Source organism: Chrysemys picta, chromosome 5 (genome assembly GCF_011386835.1).
Source record: "Chrysemys picta bellii isolate R12L10 chromosome 5, ASM1138683v2, whole genome shotgun sequence".
NCBI classification, from domain to species: Eukaryota; Metazoa; Chordata; order Testudines; family Emydidae; genus Chrysemys; species Chrysemys picta.
In genome coordinates, this window is record NC_088795.1 from 120,939,250 (window position 1) to 120,962,798 (window position 23,549).

The window sequence follows — 23,549 nt, forward strand, 5'->3', positions numbered from 1 at the left end:
GGAAGAATTTAGGTACTGCTTAATAAATAATGCCATATGGTCCATGGAAAAGTATAGGACACCACAGAATGAGCTTTGCAAAACTCAAGAAAATATAGCCTGAATTAATGCTAATTTGTCACAGATCATACACAATAGATTTCTTTTTTCTTCTTCACAGAATGATAATTGAAAACTTACACAGCATCTTAAATAAACCAGGGACAGCTGGGAAAATCAGTAGATTGGCCTTTTGTGTCTGTTTATAGTAGATTTTGGCAGCAAGCTAGTTGATGCAGTCTCTATAGGACACCACTATTATGTATTCCAGATGTGCTTGACCTTGAATAAAAAACATATTGCCATAGAGACTGTCAGTTTATATACTCTTAGCACAAGTCATCAGCTACTTTAAAACCTGTTTTAAAAAATCAAGTTTCTCCTAATGATTGTTTGTATTGTAGTTCAGTATGGATGTCTAACTTCACTCAGAGGCTTAGATTTCAATTATCAGGATATAGTTCAGGTTGATGTGCCTGGATAGTTCCTAATAAGAAGAAGGTTTTGCTCAGTACTTGCAAATGGACTTTAAATAGATCCCTCCCTATCACAGTAAATAACTCCCTATCCCAGATAATTTTCATCTTTGCACACAAACTTTTGCAGTTAAAAATGGAAGACTTTATTCACACTTGGAATAAAATTTTCAGGGGTTTCTTTAGCCAAAAATCCACGTCTAATAACCAGAAATCAAAAACTTAAACAATTAAACAAAGCTTTGCAAGCCCTTGAATATTTTCACTTACTTCTAAGTAACTGTTGTATTCACAGACATGTCTTGATTGATAGTATCAAGTTAAAGAACAATTCAACTGAAGAAAATTGAAAAACACCCTCTTCTGCTTAAATCCATAAGGGGAACTGTAATCTTAAAAAAAAGCCTGAAACATTTGTTAACTCATGATTCTCTCCAATCAATTAATTCTAAATAGTGATGACATAGTTTCTAATTTGTTGAGATGTCAACAAAAACACCAGATGGATCCTGTATGAAATTCAAAATGTACCTTTCCCCATCTACCTTTACTTTAAATGATCATTTTGTTTTCTTGAAGGAAAAATTTTTGGTTTGTATTTATATAAAAAAAAAAGTCGTGAGTTTTGGCATGTGATGGTAATGGTTAGATAACGCAGTAGAGTGAATTCCTCCATTTAGCCAATGGCACCAATAATGCTGGTTTCCTTGTATTGCTACATCACTATGCCTCAATGCTGATTCAAAAGAACAATCCTACTGGGTGAGAGGGTAGTTCAGTTGCCATCCGTTCAATCCTTGACCTCTCTGCTGAGATTAGCACACTTTGTTGTCAACTAAGGGGATGGCTTTGTGAAGTTGACCTATAAACTCCTGGAGCAGGGGACATGTTAGGGGCAGGGAGGGGGAGTGACAGAGCTACTGTTGCAGTGGGGGAGGTCCAGCTTGGATATTAGGAAACACTATTTCACTAGGAGGGTAGTGAAGCACTGGAATGCGTTACCTAGGGAGGTGGTGGAGTCTCCTTCCTTGGAGATTTTTAAGGCCCGGCTTGACAAAGCCCTGGCTGGGATGATTTAATTGGGAATTGGTCCTGCTTTGAGCAGGGGGTTGGACTAGATGACCTCTTGAGGTCCCTTCCAACCCTGATATTCTATGATACTGGGGTAGGGTCCATTCAAGGCCCCTGTGTCAGTGGTGCAATTAAGAGCTGCTGCCAGGAAACTCTAAATTTGATTGGGCCAGCCTCTGAGTCAGGGAGCCTTTGTCCTGTAGTAAGCAGAGCTCTGACACAGGAGAGACCATTTCCCATCATTCCCCCATTTGTGCTATAACGGAGCAGGATTCTTTAACAATGGGATGGCTACTCCTTTATCCAACTTTGAGACCGTAATCTTATCTCTTAGAAAGTATGGGACAAGTGGGGAGGTGAGGGGAATATATCTGCAATGGAATAATATATTTGGTCCAAATTATGAAAATACATGAATTGCCAAATGCTTTTGGACAATGTAGGAAGGAAAAACATCTGTCAGCTAAATTGCTGAGAAACATTGCTGTGTTAGCAATCTGATGTAATTTCATAATAGTTTTCATTATGCTCAGACTAGCACAAATCTAAATCATGCAAATTGTTGTACATATGCTCTCAGTCTGCCTTCATCAGCAGTCTCCTTGTCTTGAAAGCGAGGCTGATACGTATTTAGGTGATGTTTTAGTAAGCTTTTGATAAAGTGATGTACAGATGTTTCAAACAAAGCCTCCTGCAAGTACTATTATTTGCTGGGCCACTGGGAATGAACAGGTGCAAACAAACCACATTGCCAAATTCTGGCTACAGGCCATATTATGCTTAAAAAGCCATAGCTAGGAGGGAAATCAGAGTATAACTTCTGTGCCCCAATTCTGACTTTTCCAAAATCCATTAAATTGACACTCAGAAATTAATGTGTACCAGTGTAGGAGTCAAAGGTGAAGAGTGTCAGCATTTGATCATCTTTGTTCTCTCCCTCACTAATACTATTAAAGATTACAGATGAAGAAGGCATTTCCAAAAGTGGTGAGTCAGCACCATGGGACACCAGATGACTTAGCAAGAATGTTAGCCATCAATTATGTTATGAGTCTTATAAGTGGAACATGTATAAGTCCTCAAAGAGGCATCAGCATGGCTCTATTGTCCTATCCTTTCTGTGGATCTCTAAGTTGACCAGAATTTCTGTATGTAAAAATGCCTGAGTATTCATGGATGCCACGCATTGAGTTAATCCCTCTGAAATAAATGTTAATTTTTTTTTGCAAAATAGATCAGACAGTGCTATTTCCATCTCCAGAACACTTACATTGCATTATGATGCTCATTTGTACAAAAGGGCAAGCAGGTCAAGTGACTTGGTCAGTGTCACAGAGGGTATCTGTATCAGTTTCAACAGTAGAATTCAGTCACTTGTTCCCATTTCTGTGCTCAGGCTACTAGGTCATGACTCAGATCTTTCAGGGAACCTGAAATTCTACCTTTGTTTGTCAGGAGAGACTACTTTCCAGGAGCTGTTACTCTCCAGGTCTCCGTAAAAGCTGTCACACCAGTCAAATAAACTAGTCACCAAATTCAGCTTCACTTCATTGAGGTATATTGTATTCATATAGTAGACTGTGGTTTATGAAAAAGAAATGCATAGTGTGGAGTACAGGGAAAGAGGGAACCCTCAGCAGCTGAGGGTGGGACAAGAAGACAGATGATTTCTCAGGCTATGTGGACATACTGCTGATTACGCTCTCTGATTTCCAGTAAAAGTGATATTGCTTGCTTTTGAGATTTAAACATCTGGAGGTCATTAAAAGTACAATAGATTACAATACGTAGGACATTTGCTTAGGCTACAGGACAGCAATTGCCATAAGTGATCTTGCTCTAATGTATGCTGCAACTTCATTTAATAAATTAGACTGCCTAAAATTCTCTCATAAATTTAAAAGTAAAATTCTGTCATTATTACTCTGACAGCAATATTCTTTAGTAAACAAAATTACTAGCAAAAACCAATCAAACATTTTACATTCATGAAAGTTACAACTAGTTTAACATATGGTAATTAGATTCTCATTATCACACTGCAGTTCATAACGGTGTGTTTTCAGTAAAAATCTCTGATTTGGGGGTTAATATCTTGGTATAAAAATGTGCATTTGGCTAAAACTTGACAGATAATATCCCAGCCCAACAGCAGACTTTATTTTAACAACACCAAAAATCTGTTAAGCTCATATCTACTCAGAATGATACTACAAAGGTCATTCTCCTGGCCTGGTGCTTGGACCAGGTCACCCCTCTCTTTGCATTCCTCTACTGGCTCCCCCTTCTCTGGTTCAACAAATGTAAGCTGTTTGTCTTCACTTTCAAGACCATTAATGCTCTATACCCACCCTAGGTATAATTTCTCATTCACTACTATAATGTTGACTCCCGCCTCCAATTGGCCACTTGTTAAACTTCCTAAAAATCAGTATCTTGTTTTCTCTCACATTGCCCTTATGCTTGGGAGGAGCCCCCAGCAAACATCTGCACAGCATTTCTTTTCCTGCAAAGGTGACTGCTCCCTAACCTCAGGAAGAACATGAAGAATGCCAAGGTAGCCCCCCCAAAATAGAATGAAATGAAATATTTGGGGTCTATTTCTTAATGCACATGCAAATCATTCTCTGATTTCATATGAAATCCTCCTACATTGAGCAATGAGCTTGGCAACAGAACTGAAACATGGATGGAAAAGGCCATAGAAAAGGCCTAAAGCCTAAAGTATACAGGGAAAAACACAGTAGAATGAACATGTCTGATGTGGGGAAAACTCTATGTGGCCACTTTGTGCTATGCCTACCTCTAGCCACTACAGGCAGCCCATTATGGACACACAAATTACAAAAACAACGAGGAGTCCTTGTGGCACCTTAGAGACTAATAAATTTATTTTGGCATAAGCTTTCATGGGCTAGAACCCACTTCATCAGATACATGGAGTGGAAAATACAGTAGCAGGTATAAATACACATCACATGAAAAGATGGGAGTTGCTATGTCAAGTGGGAGGTCAGTCTAACGAGACAATTCAATTAACAGTAAGATACCAAGGAAGGAAAAATCACTTTTGTAGTGGTAATGAGAGTGGCCCATTTCAAATAGTTGACAAGAAGGTCTGAGTAACAGTAGGGGGAAATTAGTATGGGGGAAATTAGGTTTTTGTAATGACGCAACCACTCCCAGTCTTTATTCAGGCCTAATTTGATGGTGTCCAGTTTGCAAATTAATTCCAGTTCTGCAGTTTCACGTTGGAGTCCGTTTCTTAAGTTTTTTTTTATGAAGAATCGCCACTTTTAGGTCTGTTATTGAGTGACCAGGGAGACTGAAGTGTTCTCCTACTGGTTTTTGAATGTTATAATTCCTGATGTCAGATTTGTGTCCATTTATTCTTTTGCATAGAGACTGTCCGGTTTGGCCAATGTACATGGCAGAGGGGAATTGCTGGCACATGATGGCATATATCACATTGGTAGATGTGCAGGTGAACGAGCCCCTGATGGTATGGATGATGCGGTTAGGTCCTATGATGGTGTCCCTTGAATAGATATGTGGACAGAGGGGGTTTGTTACAGGATTTGGTTCCTGGGTGGGTGTTTTTCTTGTGTGGTATGTAGTTGCTGGTGAGTATTTGCTTCAGGTTGGGGGGCTGTCTGTAAGTGAAGACTGGCCTGTCTCCCAAGGTCTGTGAGAGTGAGGGATCGTCCTTCAGGATAGGTTGTAGATCCTTGATGATGCACTGGAGGTTTTAGTTGGGGGCTGTAGGTGACGGCTAGTGGTGTTCTGTTACTTTCTTTGTTGGGCCTGTCTTGTAGTAGGTGACTTCTGGGTACCCTTCTTACTCTGTCAATTTGTTTCTTCACTTCACCAGGTGGGTATTGTAGTTTTAAGAACGTTTGATAGAGATCCTATAGGTGTTTGTCTCTGTCTGAGGGACTGGAGCAAATGCGGTTGCATCTTAGCGCTTGGCTGTAGACAATGGACTGTGTGATGTGGTCTGGATGAAAGCTGGAGGCATGAAGTATAGCAGTCAGTGGGTTTCAGTGTAGGGTGGTGTTTATGTGACCGTCGCTTATTAGCACTGTAGTGTCTAGGAAGTGGATCTGTTGTGTGGACTGGTCCAGGCTGAGGTTGATGGTGGGGTGGAAATTGTTGAAATCCTGGTGGAATTCCTCAAGGGCCTCCTTCCCATGGGTCCAGATGATGAAGATGTCATCAATGTAGCACAAGAAGAGTAGGGCCGTTAGGGGACGAGAGCTGAGGAAGCGTTGTTCTAAGTCAGCCATAAAAATGTAAATTACAATTTACTTTCAAAGTTTTTAAAAAAATTCTAGATATGTACATTTACATAATAGCTTGTACCAATTTTGAAAGTATTTAATTGTAAATGTAACCCTTCTATCTGCAGTTTCAAGCAATAATGGCCAGGTTCAGGTGAAAATTGTCATTTAACTCATGATACCATGATACCATACCACTTTAACTCATGATACCATGATACCATACCACTTTAACTCATGATACCATGAGGAGGAAAGTGTGAAAACTGCCTAATATGACTTAATAAATTAGTTTAATCTGAGACTACAAACACTAATATGCATTCATTATAATTGTAGTTGTTGTGTGATATCACTACAGGACAGTGTGGATACCTTAATGTGTTTAATGTCTTCTGTGTTTAATGTTAATGGTTTATAAATACCTTTCTGGGGTGAAAATACCAGGTACTAAAGAACGTTTAGTCTAGTGGAGAAGGGCGTAACATATTAAAGCCAGATGAATTCAAATTAGAAATAAAGGTAAATGTTTTAACAGTGAGGGTGATTAACCAGTGGAGCAGACTATCAAGCGTGGTGGTCTCCATCTCTTGATGTCTTCAGATCAAGATTGGATGCCTTTCTGGAAGATATGCATTAGTTAAACAAGTTATTGGCCTCAATATAAGGGCAACTGGATGAAATGCTCTGGCCTTTGTTATGCAGAAGGTCAGACTAGATGATCTAATGGTCCTGTTTGGCTTTACATATGTATGAAACCTTCCACACTGAATTTCCTGAGTTTATAATGCTTGTTTTGGTGATTACATAATTCCCGTAATGTTTTTTCCTCTTGAATCACTGATAAGCACTCTCAACCGTAACTCCATTTAAATTATTTTTTTTTGTCTAGGAATATATCCGGGTCCCTGTAGTCTTGATCCAATTAGATGTTAGGAGGTGTTTGAATCCAGAACAAAGAGCAAGTTCATTTCACAAACAGTATGTCAACTAAAAAACAGGAGTATAGAGCGTGGCAAGAGTAGAGTTCCTACAGTGAATTATTCTGGTGGGGCAGATGCTTTGAGCCCTGCACGGATACAAAATTTGTATCCACATCCAATCTGCAATCTGCAAAAATGGTCTGTGGATATCTGCAGATAAAGTGGATATCTGTGGATTTGCAGGGCTCTACAGATGCTGTCCTTTCTCTGCTCGCATTTTCCCTTTCCTCCTGGAGAGAGACAGCCAGGACAGTCCTGCTGCTGAGAGGCAGATATGCCCCTTATGTGACTCTCCAAATAAAAAGCATGGCTAGGCTCACTCTCCTGATCACACTAGGAGGGGTTGGTTCTCTCCACTGCAGTGGTTGTTGGAGCAATTGTGGGACAAAGGGTGAACTGGGTCAGCGCATTCTCCCCCTTTATCTCCTTTGACTCATTGTGATCCAGGTAAATGAGGCTTTCTAAAGCAGTGCAGGAGAGCTGCTGCTTCCTGCAAGGCTCCATTAAAGTTCAGCCTAGGATATTTTTATTTTATTTGTTCTTCTCCAAGTGTCGGATACCATGTGCAAAGTTGCACGTAGTGAACTTGTGCTTCTCCAGTGGTGCATAGAGAGACACAGAGCAGGTCAGAATCCTGCATGGGCCATGCTTGGAGCAGCACCCATTTACTGTTAGCAAGACACACATCATAGAGAAAGACGGTTCTAGGTGGAGCCAAAGACATGTTGTATCCTTCATCAGCAATGTACTATGCAAAACACATGTATTCTATCTACGCTATAGGAGTGGCTCACTTGCTGTGTCTAGCATCCGGAGTGGGGGCCACCATTTGCTTACCCAGGTACCCTCAACACTTGCCTATATCCTCCCTTTCTCTGGTGCAGATTGTGATACCCTCACTCATGTTGAACAGCAAGTTACTCCAAACTACATCAACAGACATATTCTCTGAAACCCCTACTCCGACTATCTGGGGCTCAGCTATTACGGTTCTAGTATTTGAGAACTGCTACTTATGAGGCATGACTTCTTTAAGAGTCCAGGAAGTGGAGGCGGGAAGGGGAAGGGGAGGAGCCCTGGGGGTCAGGGAGAAAAACCTAGAGAGACTGTCAGACCCTTGGAATAAAAGTTTATTCTTGTTTGCATGTAAACCTGAGCAGTGTTCAAATTAATGGACTATCAAAGGGAGATTTGTTCCCTAACTCTGTATTGTTCCAATACAGAGCAATGTCTCTGTCACCTGGAGGATGTTCTTTCTGACGGTTTTTGAAAGGTCAAAACAAGGAAAAATTGAGTTCTCCCCCTTTGTGGGTCAAAAAGAAGTTTGCAAGTGGGAATTTTCTCCAGAACATGGAGATGTTTTTCTTGGCTGCTGCCTTGGAGTCACACTAGTGAAATCCAGCCAATGCTCTGTTCTTAAGTTCTAAATGTTTGAACATTTACAGTTGATAAAAGACATTGAAAAAGCCAAGTGTTTGTGTGGGCTTTTTTTTTTAAACTTCATCTGATTAAAAATACTCAGTGAAGTGTATTTCAGGGAGAACAATTTTAAATGGCACCAGCTGTTCTGAAAAGGAGACTTCAGAAATCTTGAACCAGGATTGAACAAAACCATAGGTGGTTTTTCAGTCTTTCCTTTGGGGGAGTCGGAATCACACAGGCATTGCACACACATCTTCTCAAAGCAAGTCATTTGCTTAAATTACTCCTAAGTGATTGACAACAAAATGGTTTTGTTTCGACAGACTATTTATTTTGGAGCAACAGATTAAATAAGAGCTTGTATGTGGGACTCATCCAGGAATGGCTGGAGAACCAATTCCTCAAAAGAGTTGAAGTAGAGAGTCGCAAAATATTTGTGCAGTGACAGCCTGACATTGTAATTTAAGAGTTTGCATTCTGGTGCTACATTGTCAGGATTCAATTTTAATTGACACGATCTATTGCTGCAACACACCATGCAACAAAATGTTAGGGAATCACATCCCAATTATTGTGTACCTTCAATTTTATGCATTTTTTTCCTCCCTGCTGTTGAGTGGAGGGTGTGGGTAGGAGCAGGTTTTTCTTTCCTTTACCTCCTGCCCCCTTAGGAAGAAGGGGAAGTATTCTGGAGGCTTTCGTCCATTTCTTCATCATTAGCAGCAGGCAGCATGGGGAATGCTCTTCTGATTGGTTCTCCACTCATTTATATTGTACCTGAGACCTGGCAGGGAACAAGGTCTGAACAAACCAGAAAACTCCATGGAAGTTATATACAGGGCCCTAAAAAGCTGAATGTGACACCGGTTGTGTAACACCGGTTTATACCTTCATAAGAGTTACTAAGAAAACTGCCTTTGCTTGAGTATAGTGTTTTTCTGGGAGAGGTAATTCTTGATGCTATTGCAGATTTCTTGAAATACGTGAGACGTTGGTCATGATTTGTATCTCTGCATAAATTATTTTACCAGAAGTATGTGTGTTAAAGGATCTATCCAGCAGGACAGTTGGTCTCTTCCCTTACTCCACTTGCTCATTTTGGGCCATAACTGCTGACAGTTTCCATGTGTCCCAATCCCAATATTTAAATGCAAGAAGGCTGAAATAGGATTAGAATTATGGGTACAGAGAGAACCTTAATCCTGAACGTTGTGAGTTGATGGATTTGTTATAACTAGTGTTTTATTAATACAAATTGGTTATACTATTAAGTCAGGGAACACACTAAGATGAAGAGTCCATGTCTTCTCCAAGCAAAACGTCATTTTTAAATACCATCAGCATAGTCAGTGCTGTACAAGACCTAAACCAAGCCATTCCCTGTACCAAGGCACTTATCTAAAAGGTCTACACAGAGAAAAGAAAGGAGTAACTTGGAGGATTTGATTGTTAACCATTGACTTGGCAGTAATGCAGCAAAAGTGAGGCTTTAGGAGAGATGTGGAGGAGAGGTAGGTGAAGCAGGATGAGCAGGGCTTTCTGTGCATAGAGGGGAGCAAGGAGCAATGCATGAAGATGAGTGGGTGAAGGAGATGATCCTCTATTGCCAGCAAGCACTGTGATTATTTAACAAATTCAAAGATTCAGATACTTTGGGGACAGACATTTCCTTCGTACTGTGAGAATTTTTATGGCCATAATTTTTGAAGGAATGTAACCATGTGCACCTTCACTGGAAGCTGTTCTAGCCAGACACTGACAAATGCAGTGAATAAAATCCTAATGGAAGCACAGTTTGCTTGTGCCATACTTCAGTAGACAGACTCACGCTGTGTGAAGGCTGAAAAAACACAGCCAAGCTGCAAATCTAACAGGAAAAAGTCACAGTAGCCAACAGAAATCTTGTTCACAGAGAAAATTTCACCCCTCTCTTCGTGCCATGAAAGGAAAACTACCTTATTGCATATTACAAATCTGTGTCTTTATAGCCTGAGGAAAGGAGATTCTGTCTGCTTCTTTTCACACTGAACTAGTTCTAAGTAGCCTGCTGTGATCACAGCTGACCTCACTCACTCTGTCTGTCTCAGATTATGCTCAGTCACACACACATCTCATGCTTTGATGCTGAACTCCCTCTTGAGCTCAATATGCTCCTTAAACCAATCTCCTACTAATGAGAATAAGGACAACTGACACTTCAGTGGAGTCCATGAAGTGACACATATATGAGGAGAAACAGGCTGCTGGATTTATATTTTGTAGTATCAAAGAGAAGGATGCTCATCTTGATAAATGTACAATAAGTGCTTTAATATTAAATCACCCCCAAGGCCGGAAAGCACCCTGACCCACATTGCATCCTCCTGCAGAAAACCCCATGGATGGGGCCAAAGAACAGCAAATTTTGCTAGTGAGTGTCACCTGGCAGAATTTATTATGAGCATACCTCAAGAGGGAGGAGCAGAGGTGACATCAGGGGAATCATTCCATCTATTCTTGGGGATGGAACCCACCCATAATCCATGGAGATTGCAGCCCATTCTGCAGGGATGGTTGAATTTCCATTGGCTCGTTCATCCTTTCCCCTGGCAAATGGCAGCACAGCTCTTGTTGCCAAGTCCCCACTCTCTTGCAGCAAGGCTGTTAACCTGCTTCAAACAGCACTAACTCCTGCTAGGAGAACCAAGTGTTGAATGGATGCTAGTGTCTTAGACCAGTGGTCTCCAAACTTTTTTGATTGCGCACCCCTATCAGTAAAATTTTTTTGAGCACGCACCCCCTGCCGTGCCGAAGCGCGCCAAAAAAAAAAAAGCGCTTCTCCTGCCGCGCACCCCCAAGGATCCTCTTGCGCACCCCCTCGTGGTGCGCGCACCCCACTTTGGAGACCACTGTCTTAGACCCCCAGAAAGCTCCCATATTCTCAAACATGCTCCCTTCTGTAAGAGGGCATCACTAGAGAAGCCTTTGCATGGCGCAAAGATGGAGTAGGGACAGGTATGTTTGTGTTCCCCGCAATAGTGTCTCACCCCTCCACTTGGGCAAAGGTATTGTCTGCATAGTAGGTCCCATCAGGCACATTAGTGAAGGAGATGTTCCTGCCCTCTGGACAAATGGAATTTTTCAGTGCTGGGAAAGGGATATAAAAGGGTTTTAATGGATTGTGCAGTCAGATCTGCAGAAACAGGTTGACACAAAGGGAATAGTTTAAAAGTGCATTTGGTATTAGGTAGTTTCACAGACAAACACAAACCAGGAAAATAGGAATAGCTTGGAGATGTCATGGTTATGGGGTAGGTTGTGCTTTAGACCCCTTTATTCCCTCTTGAGTGAACCTGTCAGGTGACAGCCTTAGCTTCCTCCATCTCTCTCAATGGATGGAACCCCTTGGTTCCACCTCTCCAGGATCTCTGGGTGGCAGCCCAACTGTTTCTCTAACCTTGTAACATAACTGGCCCATTTAGTACCTGTAAACTTTTTTCCCCCAGAGGCTTGTGATCAGCTGCTAATTAAGTGACTCAAGCAGCTTCTTCAAAACAAAGCATCTTTATTCATCAAAGGTACACAGCAAGCACTAAGAAAGGATAGGATGAGAAAAGGCCTGGTTCTTACCTACTCTTAGGCTAGGTCTATACTGGCAATTAAACGACAAAACTTTTGTCTTTCAGAGGTGTTTAACCCCCTCTCCCCCCCCGAAAGAAACGATTTGCCCTGACAAATGCCAGTGTGAACAGTGAACGGTGTGTTGTCGGCAGGAGAGTGCTCCCACCTACAGCGCAAACACTGCTCATTGGGGGTGGAAGTTTTTGTCGGCGGGAGAGCTGACAAACACCGGCTACACTGCACAACTTTTAGTGGCACGGCTGAAGCGGCACAGCCATGTTGCTAAAAGCTGTGTAGTGTAGACATAGCCTTACTGACACTTGCTTCTTTCCTTCCTAGTGTTGGATAAGTTCCACTAAGACAGAGCCTCCCTTCCAGCCCCGCCATAGTGCTGGTTCTCAGCCAGCGGAATGCATACCGCTGGGGGTACACAGAAGTCTTCCAGGGGATATCTCAACTCATCTAGATATTTGCCTAGTTTTACAACAGGCTACATTAAAAAGCACTAGCAAAGTCAGTACAAACTAAAATTTCATAGACAGTGACTTGTTTATACTGCTCTATATACTGTACACTGAAATGTAAGTACAATATTTATATTCCAATTGATTTATTTTATAATTCTATGGTAAAATGAGAAAGGAAGCAATGTTTCAGTAAGAGTGTGCTGTGACACTTTTTTTTGTATTTTTATGTCTGATTTTGTAAACAAGTAGTTTTTAAGTGAGGTGAAATTTGGGGTACGCAAGACAAATCAGACTCCTGAAAGGGGTACAGTAGTCTGGAAAGGTTGAAAGCCACTGCTCGGCAGCATCCTCTATGCCAGGCTCTGTCGGATTCCTCTCCAGCTGCTGCTGCCCACTTTGCACCCTTCCCCCTAGGCAGGGATCTTTAAGGTTTTAATGTCACTTTTGATCCTAAATTCCTGCCTGGAAGAATAAATCTTGCTAGCTTAGTTGGAGCCAGGCAGGTGCATAGGCTCTCAGTTAATAGCTTCCCAACTGTTTCCTCAAAAACCATTAGTATCACGGGTACCGGAACAGGGGGTGTCCGTGGTCCCTCCATGGCTGCGTGAGGGGGTGTACTGGGCTACGGTGGGCCCCCCCCTTTTAGGGAGTTTCTGCCATTCCTGCTTTGTAGTCTCTGTGATATTCTTATCTTTGCCATTGTTCCATTTCCTTTTGGCTTCCCTCTGCCAACAGCCTCCTTTGATTTAACTCTATGCACGCAGGCAGAATAATATCATAAGTGCCTCAGTGCTTGTCTACACTGGTACTTTATAGCGCTGCAACTTTCTCGCTCAGGGGTGAGAAAAAACACCCCGAGTGCAGCAAGTTTCAGCGCTGTAAAGCACCAGTGTAGACAAATGCACCAGTGCTGGGAGCTGCACCCCTCGTGAAGTTGGGCTTTTTTAGAGCACTGGGAGAGCGCTCTGCGGCGACTACACAAGCCATGTTAAAGCACTACCGCGGCAGCACTTTAAATTTGCCAGTGTAGACTAGCCCTCAGTTAACTTGGCTGATATCTATAAAAAATACTACAGATAGTTTCCTTGTTCTCCACTCAAACATTGCTTTGTTAGATGTGTTCAGAGTGAAAGTGGATACATAGACTCCATTTCTACTGAGACTTGGGGGTGGACTTTATTTTCATAAAATAAAACATGAAGACAAAGACAGCCTTACAATGAGACACGTAGCCTGAGAACATAACAGACACAGTAGATTTTTGCAGACTTATCCACAGGTACCCAACCAAGGCAAACGTATTATTTAATGCCTTGTAAAAGAAGCAGAATGCTTTTAGCAACATTAAATGCTGCAGTAGTAATTGAGTCTCTGCCATGTGATTTAGTACAGGATGCCAAATTTCATTACATCTCTCCATGCTGCCATTAAACTCCGTAAATTAATCTCTCGCTTGACAGTTAATTCCAGCTACTCCCAAATGCTCCCTCCAAAAGATCTCTAGAACCATTGAATAATTTTTGAATCTATAAGAAAAGGACATTCCATTAATATGAACATACAGCAACATTAAATCTAAAGAGATATCAGTCACTGCTCCATCTACTCCTAAGTTAATAGTTATTAAAACACCTACACAGAAACATTAGGATCCAGATCCACAAAGGGACTTAGGCACCTTGACAATCACTGGAATCTTTAACCTTGGGAAAAGCACCTAGACTAAAGGGATACAATGCACGGGGAGAGAGAGGTGATGGAGAGTGGGATTCACAAAGGCTTATGGGAGATGCTGATGAAGTGGGTCTTGCCTAAACCTTGTCCCTCTTACAGAGTTGGGTCTCTATCTATGCTTGAAATCCACAGCCAGGAACCCTGCATTAGAGTCAGGGGCCTAACCCAGTCTTGTTTGCCTAAAAGCAGCGGGGTGGGGGTGGGGATGGGGATGGGGATGGGGATGGGGTGGGGGGAAGAAGAGGATGAGGAGGAACCAGCTTCCCTTATAACCTCTGGCCTTGTAGTAGGGAACTCCCATGAGAAATGGGAGACCCAATTCAACTCCCCCACCCCCATCTGCCTGATGAGCAGGGATTTGAACAGAGGTCTCCTGCCTCTCAGGGGAGAGCCCCAACTACGGGGTTAAACAGTATAAGGGAGCTTTTGCTGTCATTCTTGCTCCTGCTGTTGTGTGTGACATTAGGTATGTTTTGAGCATGCCTGCTGGATTGGGCCCAGAGGTGAGATATGCAGAACACCTGGTTTGAGGATCATGCTGGGGCACAGGTATGAGCTAGGCACGCAGTGTGCATGCCCAGGGGCAGCAACTTAGGCACCTAGGGAATTTTTACAGCAAAAATATAGGTGCCAAGTAAGTTTAGGTGCCTATAAGCAGAGCTCCAGGGACAGGAGAAGGGTCATTGCCCCTTCCTGCTTTAGAGAACCTGAACTTGGCGGGGGCATAAAATGCGAGAGAGACAAGGAGCCCCTGTCCAGAGTGAGATGGTGTAAGGAACCTCTTCCCTACTGGCATGATTGAGAGGTGGTGGGGCCATATTTGTGTGAGTGGCGTTGCAACTTGGTGCTTGGCCTCCCTCCATTTTGGAGTCCTTCCGCTGCCCCTGCCTGCAGGGTTAGGCAGCAGCTGAGTTGGCGGGCGGGTGGGAGGGGGGTGTGGATTGTGGATTGCACTAGCACCTAAATCTGGGGTTTAGGCGCCTTAGTATCTCTTGTGGATCTGGGCCTAGGTGCCCTGATAATAAGGGCTTATCTTCATTATGGGGGAGATCGATGCTGCTGCAATCGAGGCAGTGGGTGCCGATTTTAGCAGGTCTAGTGAAGACCCGCTAAATGGATAGCAGAGCGCGCTCCGGTCAACCCCAGTACTCCACCTCTCCGAGAAGAGTAAGGGAAGTCGACCGGAGAGCGTCTCCTGTTGCTACAGCGCAGTGAAGACACCGGGGTAAGTAGACCTAAACTATGTCGACTCCAGCTACGTTATTCACATAGCTGGAGTAGCGTAACTTAGGTCGACTTACCCCAGTAGTGAAGGCACGCCCTCACTTACGCCCAGGTCCTTAAAGGTATTTAAGCACCTAACTTACACTGAAATTAATGGGAGTTAGGTTCCTAAATACCATTGAGGATCTGGGTCTAAGCACCCACAAGCCTTTTTAACAAAATCTTGTCTATATAACAAACTCAGCACACCAGCGTGAGAAAACAGATCCTTTCCATCCCTTACTGTATCAGGAACTTACCTTCAACGGTCTCCAAAAATCCCTATCAAATAATGGCTTTTGCAACTTGCTGAAAGTCATCAAATCTGGGCTATTTCAGTGCATGTTCCATAATCCCAGGGCCCTTACAAAGAGCCTCCTCTTAAGGAGGGTTCAGCTCAAATGCTTCTAATTACCCCCGCTGTGGCAGTATGTCATGGGGGCGGGGGGGGGGGGGGGGCCGGGAGAGAAGAGGTGATCACTCAAATAGGTAGATTCCAAACTTAATTGGTCACATGCCCTCATGAAGGTGTTGGTTATTCCCACAGCCTATGCATGTATACCTCTCGGATCACCTATCCCCAAGCACCTGTCATCTAAACCTGCTCTGCATGAATATGTGAACAAACCAAGGTTCCAGGAAATGCTGTATATACTCCGAACAGTGATTAGGTGGGCTCTTTAAAATTCACCCGTTCTTATCCCCCTTTTATGAAATCCCCAAATGAGATTCATTTCTCAAGCTCTTTTTATGCTATACCTTTTTCTTCCCATGCACATTATTTTTTCCGTTTGCACACAGCTCTTCCACCCATGTTTGAAATTTATTATTAGTTTTGTCTTACCAACATAATTCTGGGAAGGTTTGCTAGTTGACTGTGGCACCAGAGCCATGTGGTGGAGGCCAAAATTACTGTCTGTCTCTTGCTCTTACAAAGACAGAACTATTATTTAGTTCGTCTTTTTTAATTTTTTTGGTCAGAGTGGTGAATTTTAAAAGAATAACTGTAATATGGCTAATGAAAATTTCCCCTAAGTCATATGTGCACTGATGTGATATAGCAAATATTAGTTCTATGTATAACTGTGTAAGTGTTTATAGGGTATACATCAGTGGTGCCCATCTTTAGTGTTTTTTTTTTTTTTAAAGTATTTCATGTTAAGAAGTTTGAATTTCAGTATATTTCATTTGGGGAGAGCTGATATTTAAAAGAAAAAAACAAATCTCTCAAATGACCCACAGCCATCAAGTTATGCATATACTGTAGTTAATTTCTGTAGTTACATATGAGTTATCCTATTTTTCCCCACTTCTTCCCTCCTGTTAGTTGTGGTTTCACATTTAATTGTAAACTCTTCAGAGCAAGGACTATGTCTTCCTGTGGGTTTGTCCAGAACTTAGCATGATGGGGTTTCAGTTCTGATTGGGGTGCTACCACAATCCTAATAATAAATATATTAATAGGACCATGTGTTGGGTATTTGCGCTGTGTGCTAACTGGCCGTACCTTTGACATGCCCATTATCTCCCTCTCTTCTCCTGTGGAGACCAATCACACAAGTCACATTGATGAGGCGAACTGGGATGCACAGTTCCCTTGGTGGTCACTCAGATATTTGCTCATCAGTGTAGTAGGAACACACAGCATTAATGTAGGCTTTTGATACTAATCATGACTGGGCCTCTGCTGTATATTTAAAGTTAATGTAACATTTATACAAACAAAAATAGTACAATTGCAAGAGTCCCTGCCTTCTGTGTGTATGGATCTAAGCATAGTACTGCTACTTCTGCTTCCATGGAACAGTGTTAAAATTCTGTCTATGGGATGATGCCACCTATTGGATAGTCTTAGAATTAATAAGATGAAGCAGTTCAAAGAAAAACAATTCTGATATGCATGAGGAGTTTTAATAAATCTGGCCATGTTTACATCTATTTTATATAAACCAGTTGCTAGAAGAAAGTTTCTGTTGGGACATTCTGAATTTCGGTGTACTGCTACAAAAATGAAAGGATGTTGCTAGAAAAAGCAGTTGGGAAAAGAGAGCTTGGATCCTCTGCCACACAACTGGAAAGAGAAAATGAAGAATAGAAAAAAAAAGAAAATGAGAACTACAGGCAGTGCTTAAAATAAGAAGTTTTCACTTTGCGGCACTTTAAACTAATCTCTTGAATTGCCCTTAGCAACCTAAACTGAAACTTTAAAAGGTTTCTGCTTTGGAAAATGTACCTTGAGATTCTCTGAGAGCAGACTGTTAAAAATGAAATGCCCTTTCAATGGCTTTTCCAGCAGTGAAACACCTCCCACGTTCGATCTGATTTTGGTGAAACTTTAGAAGGAGCAGTATAACTACTTGATCATATGGCAAAAACTGAAAATACCACTTTATTCTTTACTTTGATTAAATGTATTCTAGTAATATTTGCATACAAAAAACCAGCACAATAACAGTTATTAAATATTTGAGTCATGACACTATAAAGACTTACAAACTTTGGAATTCTGGCATAGAAACACTTCATCAGAATCATAAGTGTACAGCTGGAACAGAATGGTGACAATTAAAAAAAAATCCACTAAGGTTTGGTCCTGCTCCCATTGAGAGTCAATGATAAAACTCCCATTGACTTTAATGGCACAGGATTAAGCCCTGAATCCTAGACACCTTCCTAACAAATAGTCCCCCTGGCCTGAACAGGACAGCTCATGTGAGTACGGTGAGCAGGATTTGGTCCTAGATCAGTTCAGAGTAACAGGGAGATCATACAGTATAGAAAAGCAGGCAGTATCTTTCCAGATTTTATTTTAAAAATATAAAATATTCAGCACTTCAAAAACTTACTAGTGGCTCTTCATTTGCAAAGGAAACTACTCATTACTTGGGGAATTTTACTAAACATATATAAAGAATGGTTCTCCCTCAGCTGGAGTAATTATCATTCTACTTTCTTGTCCCTGACTAAATGTCTACAACATCTGGCAACAGAAATCATTTTGTTTATTTTTAACAACCCACTTCCAGATTACTGGACTAAATTTGGACGTGAAGGAAGTAAGTGCAGCTCCAACATGTGTTGACTTGCACCAATTGGTCTGCTGAGATTAAAAGCTAACACTATAGAAGGGGGAAAAAAACAAAACATTATAACTACTAGTGAAGTTATACAATCATTTTACATTTGCATTACCATAAATTAATATTACAATGACAAGTGAATGAGAAACTTTGAACTAGTTATATCTACAGTGATACAAAACTTGAGGATTAATCAAAACCTCAAACTGGAAGTCAATTTATCACATCTCTTGCGTTGAAAGAACAATCAACTATTTTAAACGTTGTAGAACAGATAGTGTAAAGCAGAGTAGTTTCATGGACTTCAAAGAAACTCACTTACTCAATTCCAGTGATGCTATCCTAAGTTTATCCCCACTGAAAATCCTGCCGTGTTCTAAATACCCCTTTGCTTTACTAATACTCTCCCAGAAACTTGAAAAAGTAAAACTGACCTGTCTGTTCATAGTTCAAGGTAGACTTTTTTGAATGTTTAACTTCTGTAGCATGCCAGCAATTACAAGACTTTTAGACCCTATTTGGTGTCAGGACACTGATGAAAGTAATATTTAGTTTTATACGTACTGAAGCTGTGAGAAGCAATTAACTTTAATGAGACTTTTTTCTTTTAATCTGCGACTGATTAACATTAGCATGATTACTATGAACCACATGCAGATGTGTTGCACTGTTCTTGCCATTATGTCAACAGTCCTTAAGATTGGGTCATATCTGATTTCAAACTCATTCTATCTCTTGGCATCTTCTGTATGAAATCACCTTCATTTGAAATATGTGCTCCTTCCTCTGTGTCTGAAATATGTTATTAATCGTTGCCCTACCGGGCCACTCTTACATGTTTGATTTACATCCTCGACCTCAGCTTGCCGACAAGGGGTTTATTAACACAAAATTCTGCCCACCATGATGGTCTCTCCAGCACCTTGCTGCCTTGAAGGACTATTGTCCACAGATTTTTATACAGCTGCAAAAGAAGAAAAATGTAGATTAACATAAGCAGAAAATCATTTAAATTTCACAAAAGTTTAAACAATTCAAATAAAACCAACTGAAATGGAATTGCAACTGTATTTCTAGGAATACAGAACAAGCACAAGGAATAAGCACAAAATAAATTGCATAATTACATGAAAGCAAGAACAAAACAAATTTGGGATCAGATCTTAGCTGGGGTAAACTGGACTAGCTGTGTTGACTTAGTTGAGTGAGGCTGATTTGTGCCACCTAAGGATCTGCCCTTTTAACCTTTTAACTGCTATAAAACAATCATGAAGCAAAAGAAAAACAGTGACAACTCTAGGGTTCTTGATTTCTACTTAATTTTCCTGGTGATTTTTTTTAAATTCCATCTTTATTTCAGTTATCTCAACAAGCACAGTTCATAGAGGAAAGATGAAATGAAGCTGTGTTTCATTCCGTCCATGCCTCTGGAAGTTATAGCTGAAAATACTCTGTTTTTACCCTTCTTTCTATATGTTTTTGGCAAGTTACAGAATTTTTCTCCCAGATGTGAACACTTCTGTTTGAGCATCAGAAATTCCTCTCCCATCAGCACATTGTTAATTCATCAGTCTTTCCCAACTTATTTTATGCAGCCCAGCTAAAAGCATTAAATGGGAAATAAATTCTGCAAAAGGCCACTTTAATAGTGTAGATCTGTTGAGCACTAGTCAGGTTACACCTTTTGCTATTTGGAAATATTTGACAGTTTCACAATTAATTTAAACTTTTAATACCATCCTAGAAAAATGGGAGGAGGTGAGGGAGACCAGATTCTCACCTGGTGTCAATCACAATAGCTTCAATGACTTCAATGGTGCTAGACAAATTTACACCAGCTGAGGCTTTGGTCCTACATGTATGGAAATCAGATCACTGATTTAGGTGCCCAAATAGGAATTTGAGTACCTAAAAGCAGACATGCAAGTGTGAAATTTTGACCACGCAATTGCTGACACTTAGCCACAGGGTAAGTTTAGCCCTTTCCCCCCATGAATAACCCTCCCATTGACGGGGAGTCCCATCCTTCGGAGGCCACACTCCAAAACTACCAGGTCTAGAAGATTTTAACAAAGTCACAGGTAGACTGTGTTCAGTGCCATGAAAATGACCACCTCCCTCTTCTTGCTCCTAATTCTATGTGTCTGACTCTTTGGTAACGACTCCCCTGCAATCGAATAAGTGAATCAGAAGTTGCTGCTTTCATTTTGGGTAGCTGCAACAGCTTGATTAGGAACAGGGTGGTTCTTTCATTTAGACTAGTTAATTTTTATGTTGTTGATAGTTCAAGCAGTAAACAAGGAAGTGGAACAAAAACTGTCTTCAGCATTCTGATGATGTGTCTAAAACAACGTTTTAATTGGTGTCTGCACAAGATAAAGCTGAAAATGCCACTTAGGGTTCCTGGAATGGAGACATCCATTGGACTAACAGATGAGTGATCTTTAGTCTCTCTTGTAAAAGAAATGAAATACTTTTTAAATGAGCTTTGCTACCCCATGACACAGGGCCAGATTTTGCCTAGCCTTTACCCAAGTACACAATATGGGTGACAAAGGGAATGATGTCAATATAGTACAATATGTTTTGGATCAGATCCAATATTCAAAGAACATTCTTATACCCCAGCATGGCCTGCATACAGGCCAGGCAGAATTGCCAAGTGTCTGCTTATGAGAGCAGAGATTGTTCCATTCGTGCTCCCAGGAAGGGGAACGGATAGCGCACTGGGGAAAGCAGCACCTCATGAAGGGGTGGGTATTGTAGTAGGTGCTCTCTGCTGCATACTAGAAAACTAAGGGGGCCATTCTGAATACTTTTCACTGTTCCTTGAGGGAAAGTGCAGCTCTGTACCACCCTGTTCTGTGAGCTGTGCCTATCCAGTGTATTCACTGTAGCTCTCAGAAAACAGTGTATATATTGTTTTGTTCAGCCGCAGATATAAGAGGCTAGTAAGATCCACTAAGAGGAATTTTTAGAACGGAAATTTTACAAGAATCATCCAGCTGTACAGAAAGACACTTTCCAAAGCCCTTCACTCTTAACTGGATTGAGGAAGAAACTGACATGCGCAAAGGGATATCTGCAAATGAGCAGCACTTCCAGGACCCACGACACAATGGTATTGCTTAGATGACTGAATGACACTACGAGAAGGCAGACACTGAAACACTCTGGCCAAGATTTTCAAAAGTGATTTTGGGTGCCCAACCTGAGACCCTTTGAAGAGGCCTGATTTTCAGAAAGTGATGAGAATCTATCCCTTTCAAAATCGGGGCCTCTGAAAGGTGCCCCAAGTTGGGTACCCAAAACCCCCAGTCACTTTTTTGAAAATCTTGACCCGTTTTTTTAAAAACCAAATTGGTTTGAGGCTCAGTTAATTAATGTTTGTAAAATACTTTGAGATCCTCCCAATAATGGTGTAAAGCACAGTGGTGGCGGTGTTTATTATTATTTCTGGTCTGTAAGTGTATCTGTTACTTTGCAAGCTAAGGGCTGTCTCAATCCATCACAAGACACTTCCGGACATCATGTTATATACTCTCATTGAATAAATGTGATTCTCTCATGACACACTTTTTGTTAATATCATTCTTGCGGGGTATTGAAAACTAGAAATTACAAGCTGTTGCCTTCAAATCCTAAGGGGTTTCTTGGTCCTGTTTGCAGGCTAGGGAGCTCTGAGCATGGAGTCTGGATCCTCTGCTGTCAGTCTGCCAAGAGCCAGCCTAGAGAAAGGTGGGGTGAGTTGTGTATCTTTAGCATCTATACCACACACCAATTTCGGCAGCATGTAGTGTATGTGTAGCTACATGCTGCAGTTTAAAGCAGGCTGCGGCCACACTTCGGTATATAGCTACATGTGTCGGTGAAAGGCCCTGGCAGGAAGGAGGCAGCAGGGAAAGGATGAGTGTTTTCCCTGCTGTGTCCCCCACTGCCAGAGACTTTCCCTGCTGGAGTCTTTCCCTGTGGCAGGGAAGGGCTCCAGTGGCAGGGAGTTGCTGGGGCCTTTTCCTGCTGCTGGAGTCTTTGCCTACGGAGGGATGCAACAAGATTCCACGCTGACAGATGTATGGCATGAGTGAGCAGAGAGCATGTAGTGTATGTACATTCCTACACCCTTCCCGCATGCTTTTACTTGCTTACTCCATGTCTCACAGTCTACACTGCTATTTCTGTCTGTGCTAGGAGGGCTATGCATGTATGTACACTACACACCACTGAAAGAATCCTGCAGTGTAGACGTACCCTTAGGGAGCAGCCCACATTGTGTCTGTTTTTGGTTCTTGTGTGTTAAGGTTCTGGGTTTTAAGAAATAAAGTAGTGTTAGATCTTTCTGGAAGGTTGCTATGTAATTTCTCTGTTTTTAGGCCATGACCATAACAATTCTTAATTGGAACAAGTTTTAATTTCACTTTGCTCTCATATTAGACATTTTCATTAAAAATCGGGGAAAAAGGGTAAATTACATTCACAGATAACACTAAAATGAAGGTGTTGTGAGCACCAGTGAGGTCAGAGTAATCATTCCTAGAAAGGTTAGAAATATGGGCAAGGAATAAAAACACAAGATTCAAACTGGTAAAGTGAAAGCTATTACATCTGCTGAGACAATAATTTGAAATAGCAACAGAACTAAACAGAAACAACAACCTCGGATGAAAATCTAGCGCCATTACAATCAATCGGAGTTTTGCTATTGACTTCAAAGGGGCCAGAATTTTACCCTTAGGGTGATAATGGATGGCAAATTAGACTATGCTGGGCAAAGTGATAGAGAAGTAAAAAAGACCAGTCCACTTTCGGGGTCTATGTGCATAGGTACAGCATCATGGAACAAGAAGATAGTAACAGAGAACCAGACTCAATGAGTTTGGGAATCAGCAGGGTTGGAAAAGTTAGAAGGATGTTGGAGGCCCTCCAAATATTAAAATATCTAGAAAAGAGATCTTATGGGATGTACAGTAGCTTCTTCAATCCAGGGTATGCACAGATTTCTACCAAAGCAATACATTCTGAACAGTAGCATGTGACTTCCCCATATACTGGAGCATATTCTCAGCTAGTCCAAATTGTCATAGCTCCATTGAAGTCAAAGAAGCTATGATAATTTATCCAGTTACATAAATGCCTT

At 41.5% G+C, this 23,549-nt stretch overlaps 1 protein-coding gene across 1 annotated transcript in view; it reads right to left on the reverse strand.

The window, feature by feature from the left end:
* Window positions 1-17,723: 17,723 nt before the first annotated feature.
* Window positions 17,724-23,549, reverse strand: part of ACOX3 (acyl-CoA oxidase 3, pristanoyl) — a 66,224-nt gene continuing 60,398 nt past the window's right edge. The window contains 1 exon segment of the mRNA XM_065597113.1: window positions 17,724-19,379. Within this exon segment, the coding sequence (XP_065453185.1) occupies window positions 19,260-19,379 (120 nt within the window). The 3' untranslated portion in view covers window positions 17,724-19,259.